This window comes from Theobroma umbraticum, unplaced genomic scaffold (genome assembly GCF_002168275.2).
Source record: "Theobroma umbraticum cultivar Fairchild unplaced genomic scaffold, ASM216827v3 scaffold_56.0, whole genome shotgun sequence".
Lineage (NCBI taxonomy): Eukaryota > Viridiplantae > Streptophyta > Magnoliopsida > Malvales > Malvaceae > Theobroma > Theobroma umbraticum.
The window spans coordinates 7,893,148-7,914,038 of NW_018397256.1; the positions used below are offsets into that span (position 1 = coordinate 7,893,148).

At 36.5% G+C, this 20,891-nt stretch overlaps 3 protein-coding genes across 10 annotated transcripts; all 3 read right to left on the reverse strand.

The window, feature by feature from the left end:
• Positions 1-5,768: 5,768 nt before the first annotated feature.
• LOC110411402 (uncharacterized) lies at positions 5,769-6,794 on the reverse strand. 2 transcript variants are annotated; one of them, XM_021421540.1, is made up of 2 exons: positions 6,354-6,794; positions 5,769-6,251 (listed from the first exon to the last, which is right to left on the reverse strand). In XM_021421540.1, the coding sequence occupies exons 1-2, from the start codon at positions 6,508-6,510 to the stop codon at positions 5,980-5,982; spliced, it is 429 nt and encodes a 142-aa protein (XP_021277215.1). In that variant the 5' UTR covers positions 6,511-6,794; the 3' UTR covers positions 5,769-5,979. The 2 variants fall into 2 exon arrangements, with proteins under 2 accessions (XP_021277215.1, XP_021277214.1); XM_021421539.1 differs by having other exon boundaries at positions 5,769-6,254.
• A 2,891-nt stretch (positions 6,795-9,685) lies between these two features.
• Positions 9,686-13,761, reverse strand: LOC110411287 (phospholipase D alpha 1-like). 3 transcript variants are annotated; one of them, XM_021421373.2, is made up of 4 exons: positions 13,681-13,761; positions 13,344-13,358; positions 10,365-12,264; positions 9,686-10,227 (listed from the first exon to the last, which is right to left on the reverse strand). In XM_021421373.2, the coding sequence occupies exons 1-4, from the start codon at positions 13,759-13,761 to the stop codon at positions 9,794-9,796; spliced, it is 2,430 nt and encodes an 809-aa protein (XP_021277048.1). In that variant the 3' UTR covers positions 9,686-9,793. The 3 variants fall into 3 exon arrangements, with proteins under 3 accessions (XP_021277048.1, XP_021277047.1, XP_021277045.1); XM_021421372.2 differs by lacking the exon at positions 13,344-13,358; XM_021421370.2 differs by lacking the exon at positions 13,344-13,358 and having other exon boundaries at positions 13,669-13,761.
• A 2,425-nt stretch (positions 13,762-16,186) lies between these two features.
• LOC110410633 (uncharacterized) lies at positions 16,187-20,022 on the reverse strand. 5 transcript variants are annotated; one of them, XM_021420431.2, is made up of 9 exons: positions 19,551-20,022; positions 19,367-19,459; positions 18,766-18,870; positions 18,469-18,621; positions 18,284-18,382; positions 17,958-18,086; positions 17,110-17,289; positions 16,768-16,884; positions 16,187-16,641 (listed from the first exon to the last, which is right to left on the reverse strand). In XM_021420431.2, exons 1-9 carry the CDS (start codon positions 19,884-19,886, stop codon positions 16,462-16,464), a joined length of 1,392 nt encoding a protein of 463 aa, XP_021276106.1. In that variant the 5' UTR covers positions 19,887-20,022; the 3' UTR covers positions 16,187-16,461. The 5 variants fall into 5 exon arrangements, with proteins under 5 accessions (XP_021276106.1, XP_021276108.1, XP_021276111.1 ...); XM_021420433.2 differs by having other exon boundaries at positions 16,859-16,958; XM_021420436.1 differs by having other exon boundaries at positions 16,453-16,641; positions 16,859-16,884.
• Between the last annotated feature and the right edge of the window lie 869 nt (positions 20,023-20,891).

The following is a 20,891-nucleotide window of genomic DNA, read 5'->3' on the forward strand; positions in this document are numbered from 1 at the left end:
TTTCTCGTTCAGCCTCGGGGTTTTAGGGTGCGATGTGAGCTGATCCGGTCCAGTTGCGATTGAAACGCTGGATCCAAGGGCATGAACTTGGGCCCAATTTTATTGGGCTTGGTCCTTCATCCTTAACGGGACAAACTCTAACGTTTCTTTATCAGTAGTATTGCCCTGGTGAAGTGTTAAAAGAGTTTGAAAAAATATTAAATTTTTTGTTTTTTAAAATTTGTATTATTTGCATGTAATCTCATTATTTTTTATCTTCCCAGTTATCGGATTATCTTTTGCAAGTATGGTGTTTCCTTAAAGTGTTACGTACTTCAATTGTGTTGGGTTTAGATAGTGACCATATATAGACTCAATTATGAACTATAAATAGAATAAAAGAAAAAATTTAATATCTGTTGATATATCTTAAATATACATACATACTAAAGGAAAGCCCATTATTCTCTCAGGTCAGGCCTAAACAGGCTGAGCAAACTAAGTGCATATAGCTCCTTTATTTATTTTACTTTTTCAAGTCGTGTCTCATCTGACCTCTCTTTTCGCCTTTTGTGCCTTTAATTATGTTTTAAATATAAAATAGCAGCGAGTAATCTTCACTTTTGATTAACAAATCAATTAGCAATACTTAATACTTTCACCACATTGTGTGAAGTCACCATTTGCAGCCATGTTACTCAATCCCGTCCTTTTCATTTTCATATTCTAAGGACAGAAGAGTAAACTACATATTCCACATGAATAAAACAACACAATCCAATGCACCCAATTGTGCAACATGCTTTTTACCCATAAAAAGACTTCTTGTACTTGCTCTCTACTTACAAAGGAGAGAAATTCTTATATTAATTTAAATTTATTTCGATTTTTATACTTTTTATAGAGTTCCATAATTATTAAATTTGAATTTATACTAAAATCATTTATCATATATCTATATTTTTAACTTAAAAGATATATTTGACGAGAAGTAAAAAATATATATTTATATATTTAAAATTTATTTATTTTTTACTGATATGAAATTTACAATAAAAAAGATTAATCTGAATTGTAAAGCTCAATAATTTTTTCTTTAGTGAGATGAAGTCCAATAGGGTTTCATATTGTGGATATAATATAGCATGCCATGATGCAACGTTACATGTAGCTACATAAGCACTGCGTAATGAGCGACGTAGTCGGGTTTCCTTGAATGTTTCTTTAATCTTAAATTTGGTACTGTAGAAGACGGCATAATGAACCCGTCCACAGTTAAATTGGGAATTAATCTGTACTATAATGAAGTAGAGATTCCAAAATATTGTTGGCGAACCAGAAACAGATGCGTACGTTACACTTCAGCAATCTCTGAATAGTTAAATTCATTTCTTTAATAATGTAAAAAATAGGGATGTTTGAATTGTTCCAAACATTTGACGATGGCAACATCAAACCCGACGTCATTACCACTAATCAAGTACCCCAAAAGAATTATTAGCTTGTTTAGTAATTAACGCGGGTAATCCTTATCTTCAAACCGCCTGTCTCACCATTTTATTAGTAAAGAAATGAGAGCTTACCTTGTTCAGGGCGAGACCACAGGCCACTCAACACCTACCTCACCCACCTAAATCCTAAATGCCCTAAAGGAAATCGCTTATAGCTTCTTCTTTTTTCTCTCTTAAAGAAACCCGAAGGCCTTTTTCCCTCAATAATGCAGACATAAAGCCAAAAGGAGAATGAGGTAAGAGGGAAGGGAAATGGAATTCATCAAATTATTGGGTGAATCTATCTTAATTGTGTATTAAGTCGGTGGAGAGGGGCCAACTTTAAGCAAAATCATTGGCTCTTTTTTTGACTAAATGGGAGAGGTGGCCATGGACCACTTTGGAATTAAAATAATAATAATAATAATAATAAAAAACCCCTCAAAAGTAAAAGAACCCTATGTTACGTGAAAGCCATTGCCTTTTGTTTTGATATACAAAGTGAAATGTTCAAAAAGGTTGGTGAGGTAATGGGGGAAATTGGTTCTAACCATGAGATTTTGCGTATGTCATGTGCCTTTATAATTTTTATTGATGTGGTGATCCTTGATGGAAGCATTTGAATGGGGATGTGTCATGTTCCACTGCCTTGCTGTGGCAGCTGCCATTTGGGGATTTGATCATCCTTCTTTCCTTTCCATGCATCAACGGTCTGGCTTTTAAAATGGGTCTAGTACCATTACATTTATATTCACCGCTACATGATAATTATATGTCACTCGTTCTCTACTCTTATAATTTGAATTAAATAACGATTATTCTACTTGATACTAACACAAAAACATGTAAATGAGACCGTAAATAATCAATTATAGTCTTGAGTCTTAACCCCTGAATTTACAAGCGAAATTGATATATTTGTGTATAAATACACAGTTATGTATATGGAAAAACATCAGTTTTTTTTTCATATATATATATATATATATATGTAGTGAGTAGTAACTCGACATGAAGGGGCTCAAAAAATGCCTAAATAATAGTACATTTTTTTTGAGAAATGAAGTTAGGGAAATGTCAATTTTCTTCTTCTTTTGTCCTCGTATGATAACATCGGCATTGCCTTGTTTGCATAAACATGAAAACAACCTTTTATCAAACATGAAAAACTCAAACTATGGCATTGAGTAGTTCTGCCTTTCCCCAATTTATATACCTTTGTCAGATCTCTCTTGTAGATAATAATGGGTATTGTCTGATTATCCATTTTATTGATCGTTAAGTGATGATGATCAAAAGCAACTAAAATTTTCCATCACCACCTTATCCACAAAATGATTTGATATATTGACCGAAAGACATGCAAAACAGTAATAGAAAAAAAATATATACAATTTGTTTTTAGTAATTTGACAGCCAATGGTTGAGCTACTTTTCTTTTGAATTTTTGTTAATCATTCATCGACTTTTCTTCCGATTAAATCCTGCGCAATCATTCATCAACTTGCAGGCATGAAGCGCTTTCTCGTGAACTTTCAAACAGTGGCCTGCAGAGCCGCAGAGGCTAGGACGCATGACGCTGCCCTACAGTAACCATCGATTGCACATCAATCTCCAACAAGGTGACTTAAAGGGTATCTTTGCATATCTTTTTTCAAGATTTATTGGTGACTACCAAAGATTTCAGTTGGAGAATCCTATAGGAGCTAGCAGGCAGCATATTTCACCTTCTTGCCTGCTTGGGCGATTGCCTAATGTTTCTTCCAAGCGTTGGAGTAGCTTTTACTGCTGATTGCTCACAATCCTAGGGCCCTCAGGAGATATATTCATTTGATAAAGGGTCAAGATCTAAGACAAATTAATAGGGAGTATTAATTTACTTCATTTATCATTGAAATTCGTCACCACTCTATGGATGGGAGAGCCAATCATTGACACATGTGACTATTTGCCATTGGCCATGCCAATGACATTTCTCGTTTGGTTATTTTACATGTTAACTCTCATATTACTACTTATTTCCGATAAAATTTTTGATAAATAAGACAAAAGTCACAGTTTAGCTTGATCGTGCTCAAGCATCAAATTGCCATTCTATGTGACCATAAATTTATGTTTGCAATGTCAACGCAATTCATGAATGGCTCTAAAAAATAAAGAAAAATGCCGGCCACCATTTTTTTTTCAAAAAAAAAAAGGGTGGCGGGGGGACTATGTTCTCTGTCTATATACAAATCTTTTCCTACAGGGAAGGCTACAGCCAGGAGAAATGTGATTGGTCCATGCTTGAAATTGTACACATGGCTTGTCCAATCCAAGCTCAAACATGTTGGGTGCAGTGGGCTGCAGCGATAATACCGTTATCTCCTTTATAACCCGCCCTCTTTTCCATTGATTAGGCTGATTGGTCAAACACTGAAAAACCTTCTGGAATATTTAGAACATGACCTCCGGCCTTAGTGCAATTTGGGTGCATAATTACGACATTGGGAAGATTCAATGACAAGTATATTTTTCAATTAAATGGGATGCAATTAAATTATTAAAAAAGGGGGAAGAAATGTGAGAAGCACAAACAGCCCTCACAAGAAACACACTAGCACTTCCAAAATCTGAAGACAAAAAAAATATAAAATTATATAAAAAGACAAGGTGCGTGATGAGTATAAAGATTCGGTTCCAATTACAATGCAACTCCAACTCCATATTCAGTTGCCCATGCCCCATGCTACTCTTTTGAGGCTTTCCTTCCTTTACTTGTCTCCCACACCTACCTGCCAAGTGTCTCCAAAAGCATTTTCTTCATTGGTACCCCAAAACTGTCCAAAGAAAAAAAAAAAAAACACAGTGAGACAAGTGGGCCATCAAATTAAAAAAAAATTGTCAACATAAATATATAAAAAAATTCTCATAATTTTGATGAATTGAATATAGAATAAGCCGTGTAACCAATTCAAAATATATCAAATAGAAGATAGTCATTGTGTTTCTCGCGGAAAATTAATAAATATTTAATAAATTTATTAAAATTTCAAAATTTGAAGTAATAAAAAGGTGATGTGAGTAACCTCTTACCTCAATTATCTAATTTTAGGGCTTCAGGACTGTTGTGAGCCCCAAACGGCATCCAACATTTGCTTTCTATTAACTAGGTGATAAAAATTTGTATGTTAGACTTGGTTTGGTTAGATGGTGTATCACTTCGGCCTAACCTTGGCTTCTATGGGTTTTTTTTTTTTTTTGCATTTAATTACTTGGACAAATTGAGAATTAAACTCTTATATATTCCATTAATCTTTATCAAAAACACCAATAATAGCAGTCAGTCATTCAATTGAATGACGGCATGAATACGACGCACATCACTCGCAGAAGAGAAAGGAAAAAAAAAGTTGAAGTCAGGTCAATGAATTGGTCATTTGACATATAGTTGTGAGTATAATAAATTTGAGGAGATTATATATATGTATGGTTGTTGGCTGTGATGTGAAAAAGGAAGCATCCTAGCACATGGTAGCGTTCGCACTCACGCATGCATATCAGTTTTAGATGTTTACATGTCCATGTGAAACGGGCTTCCACCTCGGAAAAGAACTATTACATTAAATCGAAGGTAAGGCCACGTTGTCATTTCGGGAAAACAAAAGCTTAAATTGTTTGCCATTGCCACGATCTTGGTAAGGGGGAAAAGTTGTCTGTGTTAGCCTTCACGCTTACACACTACGAAGCCTAATCTTTCCTTTCGGCTTTGTCCTTTGAGCAGGGGAAGGGACATAAGAGGTATATGATTTTTTTTTTATATTTCAAATCTCTAATTGAGAATATTAATATAAAATACATTAAAATCAAAATTTTTGATTTAATTTTAGTAAAAATTAAAAGGAAAATAATATTTAAGGATTGAAGCAGCATTAAATTGTAGAAATTTTTTTGGTTTGTTAAAATGCTCAAACTGAATAAGAACCCAAACAAAATCAAATGAGGCTTGGTTTCAAAAAAAAGAAGTAGAATCTAATTTCCTTTTTTTGTTTGGATTGTGTTTACACTTTAAACTTAACCAAACTGCAACCCTTCATCTTACTCTAATTTATTCATTAATGTGTAACGGTGCAATTTAAAATGTCGTCACATATATGTAATGTTACGTTCACAATTGAGAAATAAATAATCGTTTGATTTGCAAATTCACTTTTAAAAAATGTATATATATATATATATATATATATATATCTTACTTTCAAAAGGTACTTTTGTCAAATTAACAACCCACATCCCTTGTCATGCAAAAGTTACTTATATAAGATCAAACGTAACACTGTTTATTTTTATTGAGATAAAAATCAAACAAGAAGATTCTCATGTAGAAATAATAAAACCAAAATATTAAGAAAAAATTACATAATTACATAGTATTTACATAATTACAAACTACACAGACTGTAGCGAAAAAAAAGCACAAATTTGATTGTACAAAAATAAAAATAAAAATGAAAATCTGTTATCCTTTTTCTCAGTAAGAATAAGCCAGTCGTTGAACAACACGATCCCTTAGAATTCCATTGTAAAGAGCAACTCTGTTAGCGGGCATTCCTCTATCTTTACCACCACCAATTTTCTTGAACTTTGGTGATGAGTTTAAAGCGGCCGGAGAATTATTGTTGCTACCTATTCTAACAGGATTCTTCATCAGCTGTCTCCTGAACTCTTCCCCATCTCCTCTCGGATCCATCACATCTTCCGCAAAGTGCACTTTCTTCTTCTTTTTCTTCTCCCTCTTCTTCCCTTCTTTAAACAAAAATAAACCCAAGAAAAAGAAAGCAAATTAGCAGTTAATATATATGCATGCAAGTAGAGCTAGACGGCTAGTTGTTTATGTATCTTTACCAGAAGTTATGCAAGAGCGGAGGACTTGTTGAGAAGGCTGGGAGATTTGATCAAGAGGTAAAGATTTCTGCAGACGAAAAGCAAGGAGAATTACAGTGCCAGAGACTGCCATAGCTGTGGCTAATACCACTCCTTGCGAGCTCAATATTGAAGCCATGTTTTTGTCAGAACAAGACCAAAATCTCAAACCCAAAATTGTAGCTGAAATGGGTGAAAAAAAAAGTGATGCTTTGGTTCTGTTTTTGCCAGGGGCAGGGGAGGAAGGAGGGGGTTAGTTTTGGCCTTTACAGAGGATAAATAGTGTGATGGTGGCGCATAAACAAGTCTGAATGCTGAATAAAATATTGGAATCAAATGGGCAATATTTTTATAAAATATTAGTATTATAATATGTGCTGTTATTTGAATGTTAGAGAATTTTTCTGTAAAAACTATGTAAGAAAAGGCTGAAAGGCATGTGTTATGGCATTTAGAGGGGACTGTATGGTCAGGCAAATAGGCTATGCTTGTGCACTACACGGCAAGGCGGAGGACAGAAACCTTCTGGGTGACGTCAATTGCTTCTTAGGAAGGGACTAGATGGGCAGTATCTTATTGCCCGCTCCAATTTTTGTTCAGAATTTTGGCAGCGCGTGACGATCAGGACGCTTCATTTTTAGGTGGAGGTTTTTTCTTTTTTTCCTTCTCTTTTGTTTTTTTGTAATTTCCGGATTCTTTGGAAAAACTGCCGCCTTATGTCATTGGTTGCAATTGTTAATTTCCTTAGTTGTCTGATTTTTTTTTTTGCAGAATTTAGAAAGTGATAAGATGTTGAGGATAAGGGTGCCTTCATGCTTCAAGGTTTTATCTTAACCTTTTCTTACATTGTTGGGATCCTTCTTTTTCTGTACAGAAATCATTTCCAGGAGGATTTTTTTTTCTTCCTTACTCCACTTTCATCTGTTTTCTAGATTTCCATCAAAACCCTGAGACAGGGATGATATTTTCTGTGTATGGGGCAGGGCATTGAGAGTTCACCAGCAAAATCTATTTCTGTTTTCGATAGCATCTCACGAGAAGGTCACGCTAATTGAGGAAATGACCAAAGACAAGAAAGACGATAGAGACTTGTAATAAACAGACAAAGGAGTATGCAGAAGACAGAAAGAGATGTGCTAGCTTTTGTCTGCAGAACTCTTACGAACTCCGCAAATTTGTTTTGCTAAGGCATCCAAAAGGAAAATGAAAATACTTTATATCCTATACGAAGATATGGAGAGTGGCGTTCACGCTTCGGAAAAGAGCGTACCTAGAGTACATTTTTGGCTCAATAATTTTGGTTTATTGACCTTTGAATATACGGTGTTGTGTACCATCCAGGATGTGGCAGACTCTCCCATGCCCATTCAAACGGATGCTTAGATCTGGTTCAAGATAGGAAAATGACTGTGCCACCAATGGGCTAAGAGCTTGAATTTGATCACCGGATAGGCGAAATAAATAAACTGCTCTTGGGCTGTTGGGCACATGGTTGTGTTTAATGTCCTTTAGCAGTAAGCCACCAGATTGCTTTGTTTTGTACCAAAGAGTCATGGTCCAAGAATGCAGATAAATATGGCTGTTGCTGCATTTTTTAATCAGACCGAATCAATGGTACAAAGAAACGTTTTGACTCTTGAGATCGTTTCTGTTTTAGATATCAACTCCTGATTTTAAATCCATACAATGAGTGAATTCTATAGATAAGTACTACCTAATTGAGGAGACATAAAATCAACATCATGCGATGTTGCGTATAGTTTGGAGGAAACCGGAAAATGATGAACGACGTTACGAGAAGTGGGTCTGATGCGCTTTCGAGCATCGTTTGGAGAAGATTCTTTTCTTGTCAGAAACTATCTAGGATGGGATTGAAATCGGATAAGGGAAGGTTTTTTCTCAGTTTCTCTGTGGCTTTAAAACTAAGTAGGGCTGCCTGCATCCTGTGATGATCTCAGACACACATGAATTTAGCCGTTAAAGTCATCCAGCCTCTCAAACTTCTACTAGTTACAGCCCTTACTTTTGTCACAAGTTTCATATACGTAAAGGCACATTTGCATCAAATCAAATCATTAACTCGTGAAATCTACATGCAAAAAACGGTTTATGTGGTGATATCAAACTTCTCATGACAACGTGAATCATGTCATTTTTAACAATTTTCCCATACACCTTCTAAATCCAAACACAAAGTCAAGAAATAGTCGTGATATGAACTTCTTTCCTGGTTCTGAAACTTAATTTGTAGCCCACGAATTAAGTGTGCATGCACATTTCTATTCTTTGAGACTGCAATGAATGCTATGTTGGAAAACTGTGGGTGGTTTGATCTCTAGGCAAGAAAAGTAGGAAACAGGCTGAAGAAAGAGGAATGTTTTTCCACAAAGTAATTAATTTTTTAGACTGTATGGACAAAAAAGGCTAAGCCTCTATAGACCAAAGTCGAAATTTTCAAAAAGAAAACAAAGTTTTGTTGGACAAGGGTTACTGTCTTACTGATGGAATCCACTAGCTATAATTTTCTGCAAAGGCTATAGATATCCACCAATGAAATCAAAAGTTAAGAAGCCTACACAACGAAAATTTGGCATTAGAAGTAGCCTGCAAGCAACAATATTATATTAAGATAATGAGGTTCTGTGGATGTAGAAAATGGGTTTCCTTAGAAAACATAATTTGGTCTTGGAATAAATGCTATTACAACTTGGATGTCAACAGGTTAGGAGTAATAATGGCTCGGCAGATTATCTTTTAGCTATCGGAAATTAAATATTAGCATTAATTTGGTATACTTGAAGAATATCCGAAAGCATATTATTAAAATATCTTCAACTGCGCTATACATGGAAGAAGTTGCGATTGGGATGTTTACCGTACTTGTTTGTCAACATTGAACCAGCCTTGAAAATCTACCAGCATATTGGGAGCTTGTTGGTCTGTTCCCAAAAACAGAAACAGAAATTGTAGCCCTTGGTTTCATGAGTGCACCAATTTTGTAATGCACGAATAGGGAATTTTGGATAAGGCAATAAGGGGCATAGGTAAGTTCATGGTTGGAAGAGGACCTGGCCCTTCCAAATTTTGTGAATTTCTTTAACTCATCCTCTAATAGATCACTTTCATTTTCTGTTCTTTTCTGAGTCATATATGGTTGACCAGCAAAGGGTTCTCTGGGAATTTTGCTTTGGAAAACAATTTTGATGGTCGGATCATTCATTATCTGCCCATCATTTTCTGTTGGCCAAATGGCTTAGTGTCAGAGCTGTATTATTCCTTTCTATTCAGTTGCTTTGGCATTCAGCTAGAGGAAATGTAAAGTACTAATATTTACTATATTTGCTTCCACCAAACAGAATATCACTGTGCTTAAATGACAGAATGAAAGAATATACATCATTTTGATTATTAGACAACTGAGTTTAAGTAGTTAGAATGGAAGGAAGCATCTCATTTTTGGATCCAAGAACTCCAGCCTTGGTGTCTGGGAAGTGTTCCAACCCTGGAAGCTCTGTCACCTCTCCATTATGGGTAACTCGAATCGGATAACTTAACAAATGGCCTGGCAACTCATGATCTAACGTGTCACATGAGTAGAGATCCCAGTAGTCGTCAGCAATCTGGTTCACCTTCCGGACGCATTCCAAGCTCTCTGGTTGGAGAAAGGAGTTATCAAGCTTGCCTAAGTGCTCATACCACAATGCCATACGCAACCCATGAATCTGGCCCCTGGCTGGCTCTGTGGTCGCTAGGTGATACGGTTGGTAGGCCCCCATGGCAATTTCAGTATCCCTGGCACCATCCATTGATCTTTGATTGATGTTGGCAGATCCAATTATAATGTATTCATCATCAACTGCAAAAGGCATACGGTCCCAAGTTTAGCATGTGCATCTCTTGCTAATGGAGAAAATTAAAGATACAGTTGGCAAGGGGTATAAAAAATTGAAGATACTTAAGCTATCCAAGCAAAAATGTGTCGAATTAACTTACCAATCATCATCTTGGCATGGACATAGATCATGAAACGCCTAGATTGCTGAGATCTACTGTAATCAGTGTCCTGTTCAGGTCTTTCCGAAGGTTGATACTCCCCAGGAGTTATTCTCTCTCGGTTGCCAAGGCAAAAAAATGTCAAATAGTCCTTGGGGTTTGCCTCGAGTCCCTTGGCTTGCAGGGCCTGAACCACATCTGTGTACATCATCTCCATGGTTCTCTTCTGCCAATTCAATATTACCTGAACAGATTTGCTATGTGGGACACCCTCTGGCCACATTGGAATGACAATGTAGACAGTAAACCTCTCACCAGCTTCAATCTTACTAACGATCTTTAGAGACAGTTCCTTCGGAATAAGATGCAAAGCACCAATCTCCTGAACCTTAGGATCTTTTGAATTCCAGCTGAAAGAGCTTCCAAGAAAATATTGATTTTCAATGTAAATAAAATTCTTTGCTCGACGAATGGCATTGATATATGCATCCTGAATGCTTCGATCAATAACATGATCCTTCCCACTGACAAGACCCAATCTAGCTGCATCCTCAGGGTTGTGAGGAAAGCCGAAGGCAGCCCCACCATCAATGGACCGGAACAGTTGAACATTCCATGTTTCGTGATCTTCAGGGAATGTCACTGGAGATGGAGGTATGAATATGTCATCATATTCTCGTAAATGAACTAGCAAGTCCTTTTCTCCTTGCTTCCTCCATCTCTGCTCAAAATTGAACAATACATCCCAGGCAACAGGCCCTTCCAATCGGCAATGCATATCATGCCAAGGCTCCCTTGGCCCTCCTTTAGCAATTGAGGCATCATGGAAGCAAGGTTGATGAAAATCATGCTGATGGACGGTGCCTAATGTTCGGAAAATGGGATGAGAGGGAGTGTCATATCTCCCATCACAAAGGTCAATGCCACCAATGAAGCTCACAACCCTCCTTTTTGATTCTTCATTGGGCAATTCACTGTCCACGACCACAATCTTCTGGTGATGAGTGAACATGGCAGAAACCTCCATGTCTTGAACAATGCTATGCAAATCATCGGGATTGCGTGGACATAAAACACAATGGACTTTAGTGTTATGGAAATAATGTCTGGTATCCTCATCGTGAGTAGCCATCACTCCATCTTCCTTAAGTAACTTAACAGAAGTTCGGTCATCCCAAACAAGCATCAAAACACTGACACCTTCATTGGCTTTCTTTCTAAGAAGCTCACCAAGTGTCAAATCTCCGTCTGGTTTTGGCCTCTTCAAGTCTCTTATCATGGTTATTCTAGCATACACAGACCACCCGGCTATGTAAATAAAATGTTTTGCATTAGAAATTGCAGTAAAGATGTCCTCCCAGCATCGGTGTGGTTCATAATACTTGCCCCCAGCAAGAGGGATGATTCCAGAAATGAATTTGTCAGGAACATGAGCATCTTGGTAAAGGGTAACCCTGCAACCTTCTCTTTGACTGAAGAATGTATATGGAACTCCTGGAAATTTAAGACTTTTAATTCCCTGAGACCAATTAGGGTGCCGAGTTGTGTCAAAAAACTGTAATTTGACATGGATCCTGGATTCTCTATAAAGAGGTTTGTACCCTTTATCCACAACCTTAAGCCATCTATCTACTTCTTCTCCATTTAGAAGTTCTTCAACAGGCAGGTAAGCTCTTCCAATCAGGGATGCTCCTATAGGATCATTTTCTTTGATAGAAAAAACAACATTGGAAGCCTTATGGGCACAATATATGTGAAACGATTCATGCCATTGTAGAGTAGAGCCTTCGTTTTGTAATAGCCTAGACCGACCAACTCTTGTTTCTTCTAAATCAATGGTCACGTACAGTTTGGAAAATGCTTGTCCAACTCCTACACTTTCTTCAATGTTTTGCATTAGCTGCAAGGAAGAACAACATTCTTTAACATTAAATCTTAAAAGTCAGATAAATAGAGAACTGTTAAATGATTAGTTGACTTCGCATCAAAACTTGCACTTCAAGCTAAACGCTGAAAAAATATAAAATATAGTCCTAGGTTCAAGTCGGTGCAGAATTTGTCCAAATTTTTACATTTACTTTCCTCACAAGTCCGTAGGAAGAAAAATGAAATATTAAAGAGTAGAAAGATGACCAAAAATCTAGGGACGTGTTGAAGAAACAGAGCGACAACTGCCTTTTATCAGACCATATATAATATAGAGATTCCTACATGTCCAAAAACTTGGGAAAACCAGTTTTTGCTGCTCTGGAAGCGACTGAAATTCTGAAATCGTATCAGTAATATCAGGAAGAGGGAAGACCAAATTTAGACAATTCATTATTCTTTTCGGTTTTAAAGATTGATGAATAAAATATTGTCTTGATTCTTGGCTAATAAACCTTTTTCTAGGTCTAGTTGCTGGCTAGACAACTGGGGAGAGTTGTAGAGAAATGTCCCTTGGGAGGAAGAAGACTTGAGTGCTCTTGCGAGATAGTGTTTGCTCCTGTACTCTTCCACAAGTTATGACAGAAGGCTTTTGTAGAGTAAATGAAGCATACTGCACTGATCTGCCCATAGCATTTTTTTTTTTTTTTGTGTTCAGACATAATTAAGCTTTGTATGTAAGATATGATAAATAGCTAGATATTTTCTCTCGACTTGTTTTTGCTTCTTGGGCTAGGATGAGAGAATTTCTGCCAACAGCAATTACTCTCCCTCCTTTTAAGCCTCTAAATGCCTTGTGAAGAAGAAATTTATTTCTAAGTACTTGGTAGTTGGTATAACTGAAGAATGATAGCAGCTCACTAATCTAGTAGATATCAGGCGCCTTCTTAGACAATAACTTCTGGTCTTTACATGTAAACATGAATGTTATACAATTCTTAGCTTGTACAATCTTCTCGAGCAGGATGCCATATTAGTGATAGGCTTTGCCTGTGTACTGATAAGCTGATGTTTTGGTCCTGGGGGACAACTCTAACGGTTTGAACTTGAGACTTTAGTTATGAAAGCCTCAAGTTCAAACTTTGTGGAGGAGTGGATTTAAAGGATGGAAAAGGGTCATCTTAATCATATGGTGTAAGAGAAAACTCAAGAAGTCTATTTATGTACCCTAAAAGAACAGAAGAAACGACATTTTGCACTTCTCAAAATGTTTACACTAAATAAATAAATATATATATATATATATCAGAACAGGAAATTACTAAGAAAAACATACTAAAGTGCTATACTAAACAAGCTAGCAACCATTCATTTTCTGTAGTTTGTACAACAGATTCACCAACTGATAATATTAATCAACCATTCAAAAGGAGTATACCTTGCAGAAAACATTGCAGCAGCCTGCTCCAAAAAGCCCATCAACTTCGTAAATCGTCACATTAAGTGTCCCATGGAGCAGAAAAGGTGCCATTGCTTTTCCCTATCTCTCGTAAAAACGTTAAGGACCTATATAGCAATCTGTCCTTGAGAAGAGAAGGCATAGACGAACACAAACACCGCTGATAAATGAACTGTAAGCGTAAGGCTTTAAGAAACCGTGAACGTACAAACCAAGTCAGAAAAAGAGGGTAAAGTAATAAAAGACCTAGAACAAGATTCCGGACTGGATGAAGAAATCACGGGTCAGAGACAGTTGTGTTTCGTAGAAATTGCTTAAAAATTTGCATAGAGCAATGCAAGCACGTAGAATGAGTTGAACAGGTAAAACTTATATGGTATGGATTCTATCTAGTTATGCCAGCAAAATTGATTTTATTATATATCTGCTGAAATTAGCACGACAACAAGGGTAGTGGTGGCTTGGTTGTATAGAATGGAAATAAAATATGCCCTTGTTAACAACTAGGCTGTGATTTTTCTTTTGTGGGGGAAGGCCGTGATTGGGACAAACAGTATTCTGTCCCGTGCTGAATTTTGAAAGACCAGACCAAGAGAGATGAAAAAGATATATTGGTCTTAGTTCTGGGAAGTTACAAGGAACAGAGCGATGGATACCTCTCTGGCTTACCAAGAGAGCAAGAGTAGACTGGTTCATATACTTCTTATTCCCTGACAACTTGCTCGTTTGCATGCGAAACATTGCTGGCTGTTTTGGCTATGAGATGATAGGTCAACACGCATTATTTTAGTTTTCTTTATTTGTGTTGTAATTAAGCAAACAAAACATGACAACATGCAATTTCAGAAGGGAGAGTAAGAGCATTAAAGAACTGAAGCTTAATCTGAAAAAACGGAGAAAAGTGAACTAAGAGAGCTTCTTCCTCTTCATTCATTCGAATGAACTTAATACACTGCCAAACACATCAAATCCCTTCTGCTACATACACTAACAAGGTGCAGAGGGTGAAAATCTGACCCATGAATACATTGGCTGCATTGCATGGCACTGACATTTCAGCAGAACCATCTTCACAAGCTACCAGCACCTGCAAGTGTGGTAGGTCCATCTTGCATGCAAGCTCTCATCCTCAACAATTTGGATCCTTCTCCATTCTTTTCATGTATTTCTACAACTGCTAAGGTGAATTGTTTTTCTCCCAATTTTCTTTTCCTTCTGTGTTTATTCAATTCAACTTGCAATGGACATGTGCATCCAAGGTTAAATGTCTCTGTTTTCTTCCTACATTCTGCTTATTTGCGGCCGCTAAGAAAGGAAGGAAGAAATGGCTGAAACGAGAGCACTCGAAATTATTTTAACTCCTCGTCCTTGTCTAGACATGTTACAACTTGCGTCATTTCCTTAACCGAATCCATTAATTAGTGTTAACAAAACAGGGTTAGCATAAACAACTCATGGTTGAATGCAAAATTGCGTCACACGTAGAAGCAACCGCGTTTCAATGCCTAATGGCCAGTCAATCTCTGCACCACTAACGCACTAAGTCGACAATGCAGATGATACTCTTAACTGAAAAGTCTTTGCGGTTTTTTCCTTGCTGTTCTTTTCTTAATTGAGTTTTTAACAGCAGCCAGCAGATGACTTGAAGGGATGATGTGGCAGCAAGAATTTTCTTTTCCGACGAGTCTGACTACTTGCAATGGGCCTTGCTAATTTTAATCATAACCACTTGCAAGGCTGCAACATCGACCATCCCCGTAGGCTGCATCTTTCTAAGCCCATCTTTTGAGTTGAATTCTGGTTATAGAGTCTAGGTTCCACGGCCTAAACATGCTGCTTCGGATGAAGATTTCAAATTTCATATTCGATGCAATTAACAGCTAACAAGAGCAGCCATTTGGTATTTTTCCGATGAGCTTCTTATTTTCTTTTTTGATGATATGGAAACTTTTTCCAAGTTTTCAGACAAGTCAAAGAAGAATTAACTTGGGATCTGGACTACACACTTAAGAAAATTATATGTGCACTGTAATTGTTTTGTTTTCCTTGCATAACAAGTAAATCTAGTTTTGAAATATTTATTTTTATGTTATTTATTTTATTTGTACTTTAAAAAATTTTAAAATAAAAATACTTTTTTATTCAATTTACTAACATTATAAGTAAGTTTAAAACAAATTATATCTATAAATAGTCTCTTTATATTTTATTGTAAAACTGAACAATATTTTGAATAAAATTTTTCCGATTCCCTTATTTTGAGATATTTTATTTTTCAGCCCACATGAGGAAGAGCTACATTTTCATTGCAGTGATTAGTGAAACTTGATTTATTTAACTAACCTCATTAGTTATTCAGCTGGTGAACCCAGTAAATAGTACAAAGCTAACAAGAATGTAACAAGCATTATAGTTTTAGGAATTGAAAAGTAGGATTGGCAAATCTGTCTTTAATGGAGTCTATGACAGTGCTCGTAGGAAACTGCAGGACCAGGTGAGATCATCAAAAAAGCTGTTCAGAGCTCTATCTTTTACTTCTTGATCAATGGCATTTTTATTTATTTACCACAAAATAAAAATTAAAAGGGCAGAGAGAGAAGAAGAAGAGAATTGGCGGTAATTTCAGTCTAATTGCTGCCAAATAATTTCCATCCTTCAAAAATATGATGAAAATGTTCTGGATAACAACTTGTGCAGCAGCTGAAACATCGTTCAGGATTGCAAATCATGTAAAGAGATACCTTTGTCTGCAAAAGTGCATGCAATGTGAATTTACAAAGACAAACGATAGGAAGAGGTGTCCGGACTAAGATCTCGGGCTACTAGTAGAAGGTGTTCTATGTTAATATCAGGGTAGTGTTGTAATAGCTTTAAGTTAGCTGCGAAATCACCGCTCAAAAGCCTGCTTTTCACACACAACAGCATGGCACAGCATACACGTAGAAGCATATCCTACAAAAGGGACAGTTCGCTGATAAGTACTTGTTTAAATTTACGAAGATGATGTAGAAAGAGGAATCAACCCCTAGAAAACTCAGTAGAAGGACTATTAGCAAAGTCAGCTGGACAGAGAGAGACCTGCACACCAAAAGGGTTACTCAGAAGAGAATCCCAGATTCTTAAGATAGATTGGAGATTGAATTCTTGAGTAAGTAGCAAAGTGATCCACCTGAATGCATAGTACTGAGGCTTAACCTGCTCATTGAGATACATGGACGTCGTACAGAGAGTCCGCAGAGTAGAACAAGATTCATGGTTAATGATAGAAACTGGTGAGGGATAGCCAAGCAGAAATTAAAATGACAGGGGATTAAGAAATAAAGAAACATGTTACGCATCTAATCAAAAATTGATATATATGGCATGTGTTGAACATTTGAACGCCCAATAAAACACATCTCAAAATTCCATTAAACTTACCTTAGATGTGAATTCAAGATGCCGCCATAGTTCCTCATCATTCGCCTTCAATAACTCTGCCAAGCGGGAAAGAGTAGACAGTATGCCCACAGAACTATTATCCAATTGCTGACAGAAGTGATCCACTGAGTCACTCATGAGGCGGACAAAACAAGAAAAACTATCTGCTTCTGCGTTAGACTGCACAATGGAATTGAATTAACGCATAAAACTAGTTATCAATAGCTTGAATTGTCAGACACTGCATTTTCTTTTGCACTACTAATTTCTCATGATGTTCAACCCCTGACAGAAAAAATACTTTGGCCTAATAAAAGAAAATTTGACTATTAAACAATCCCCAACCCTCGTTTATGTTCCTTAAGGAAAAATAAAAGTAAAGTTCAAGTAAACAAAATAAAAGAGTAACAGAAAAGTGAAATGTTCATGGATGAAGTGGGAGTGAAGATATGGGTGAGGCGTTGTAACTGAGAGAATATGTTTTTAAACTCATGCAAAAATAGAGATCCCTTTCTAATGTCCAGAAATTCTAACATAACACCTTTCTTCAGTCAATTAAAACCATGCCAGGTAAGAAATCTGTTGATTGAGCAGCTTTAGATACTTCAAGAGAAACTAACTTTTATAGAACTTATGCCTGCTTTCAAAAAGTAGTCACAAGTAAACTCAGGTAAGAGATTTGTTGTCATAGGTTTGATCCAACTTAGCAAACAAATATTTTACAATTCAGATGTTGGTCTACAGAGAATCATACGATTATAGTACCATCAATGACCAAGGATCATAAGACAAAAGGATCCATAAATGTTCTTAAGTCAAAGCAAAAAAGAATAAAGTATGATTCTTACTGCATTCTGCTCATCTATATCAGTGCTAAATACATAGTATAATGGTGCCAAGACCTCATTCATGCCTTGGACATAACGAATAGCAGGATTGAGTTTTGAAAATAGGAGAAGAATATTCCTCATTGCTTCCTGCCATGGAAACGCGTCACAGCACTGAGTGAGAACTTAAACCCCAAGGACTGCTACAATAGATGCTAGATAATCTACTTGTTAGAAGAGCAATACCCTATATTCTCGAAATTTGGTGTGCTTATAGATTGAACAAAGTGTCATGACAAGAAGAAAACACCGTGTAGGGAGGGAGGAAAAGGTGAGAAGTCGTGTACCCTGTGTTTCCTGCTGAATGATGACTCTCCGGAGAAGAATTTCATTTCAGGATGTGTGCGTTGCAAATCACGGTCAATCTGTTCTGCAATCTCTGTATGCTGGAAACCAATGTATCCATTATAATAAACATCAGCTAAAGCATAGCATATAAAAATCAAGTGATGCCTTATGAGAAGAGATTTACCTCGAAGTATTGATGCCAGACACTAGCCTTACCAAGGCTCAAAGGGTGATCTTCATGAGAAATTTTTTGTCGTGTAAGTGGTCCATCAGTATCAACATCAGCATTATGCTCAGTAGAGTGCAAAGCTTCTTCTTTAATCCTTGCAAGCTCTGACTAGATTCAATATCACGATTAGTGCGAGGGGAACTTCTAAGGTACTAACGACAGGTACTGTTATAAACATGTAAGGAATTCTCCGCAAAGTATATAAAAAGATGTCTTGACTAGGCATATACTGCACGGCAATCAGTATCTTACAGGAGTTAACAGAAGCTCCTCTTTCAGCTTAGAATATTTTTGCCGATTTTCAGTTAGCTCTTTTTCCCATAAGTCCCGAGATGGAGGTAAGAAACCCAGGAGCAGCTGCGAGAATTTAACATTGAAAGACAATAAACACTTGTGATGAATACAAAGCAAGAACAATTCAAACTCTGTCATTATGCCTGTGAAACATTCAGGCAACAGTATAAACCATACATTATAGAGCCTACAAGTTAGGTTCTAGTTATGATTCTTATGAATATAATCCTTCTGTTTTGAAACTCTGCAGAGTGTTTTGCTAGCCAATGCAACAACAGTTGCATGGTTAAATTAATGACACAGTGCGAAAAGGGCATGATTCAGGCAAAAATTGGTTGTGTTCTCTTCGATGTTAATTAAAATACCCTACTTGATTACTTATCCATATGCATTGCACTGCTATTTCCCTACCGTTCAAATATCAAATAGATCAATGAAATAGATGCAATGCAAGCTCTCTGAATACTAATGTGAAGTCTCTGTTAATTTAAAATATCAAAAACAGAATAATTTTGCTTTCATATGGAGAAAATAATTAGGCAATGACTGAAAAAATTACCTTCCAAACTGTTGCACGCAGACCTCCTCCATCAGGAAGCCCTGTGCTAGCGATTCTTTGCAATTTTTCCAAATTTACCTCCTTCTGAGATATCTGAATTATAAGAAAATATTGGATTAAAAAATTAAGAACAAAAACTGAAATTAAACGAAGCAAATTATTTATAACATATTAAATCTCTCACCTCATACTCAATATCAGACCTTTTCTCATCCGTTTCAATAATTTTCATTACCAAAACATGACCCCACCCGTCTTTTTCGTGTCTCTGCCTCCCTTTTTGCTCCAATTCTCCATCCACTTTCGCCTTCCTCTTCACCATTGCGTCCTCTTCAATTTCACCATCATCATCAGTCTCACTTTCACGACCCGACCCGAATCCGTTTGGTTGAATGATCTCGAGCTCTTCTCCAGACTCCAAAACCGAATCGGAACCTCCGCTATCTTCATCCTTGTCGTCAAATCCGACGACTAAGCTGCCGAGCCGATCGGGTAGCTTGAGCTTTTTGCCTTTGAGCATGGTGGCGTGGCGAGTTTTGGTGGTGGGCGAGATGGGACTGAGTCAGGGGCAAGTTGGGCTGTGGTTTGGCTCCATGGAAGGTTTTCTTTGAGTGGTTTTGGAGGAGATCTCATGACTCGGAAAGCGAAAAACTCAGCTTGGGTAGTGATTCAGGGGATTTCCCTCCAAGCGGGAGACTGGTAGTTATAAACGGTTTGACTGGTAGTTGGGTCCACCAGTATTTTTGGTACCAATAGAAAAATGCCACGTTAATCATGTAAGGCATACTGTTGAAAAAATCCATCAAACTATATTCGTTTAAGTTCCTATTTTTTTAATTTGAGTTAAATAATTTTTTTTTAAAAAAATTAAATGGAAAATATTGACATTATTAATGACTCAATTAACTCAATTGTGTTAATGGCAATTTTTCATAACAAGGTAGTGCTTATATGCACAAATAGACGATGAGATAATTTTTCTTTTTAGATTTAGTGAAAGCAAATTTGAAATTTATTTAGAGATCATATATCAACTAATGAGTCAAACGTTGAGATGTAATGATGTGATAATTTTAAGTAAATAAAATATAAAAATTAATTAAATTTAATTATAATTAATTAATGAGAGAAAAACCAAGCACAAAAAAATTCAAACTCCTTACAATCATCAAATATTTGAGAGATTTAGTAATATATTTTTTATTTAAAAATAAAAAAAAATCCACATATGAGATTATATTTAAACAAAAATACTCATACCTTCTTCTTTCCCCTGGAAATCCTCCTATTTTTCATGAGTTAAACCCAAAAAGAAAAGGAAAAAAATAGATTAGATTAGAAAAGAAATGAAGTAAAAAAAAAAAAGGAATCAATTGACTTGTAATGACATATTTGTAATCCATCCATGAAAGAAGACCTTGACAACCACCTCTATTCATGTCATCAATTAATTGATGAAAACATGAGAAAGAGAGGAGAGGAAGAAGAAACAAGAGATATGAAAGTAGAATAACTTACTGAGAAT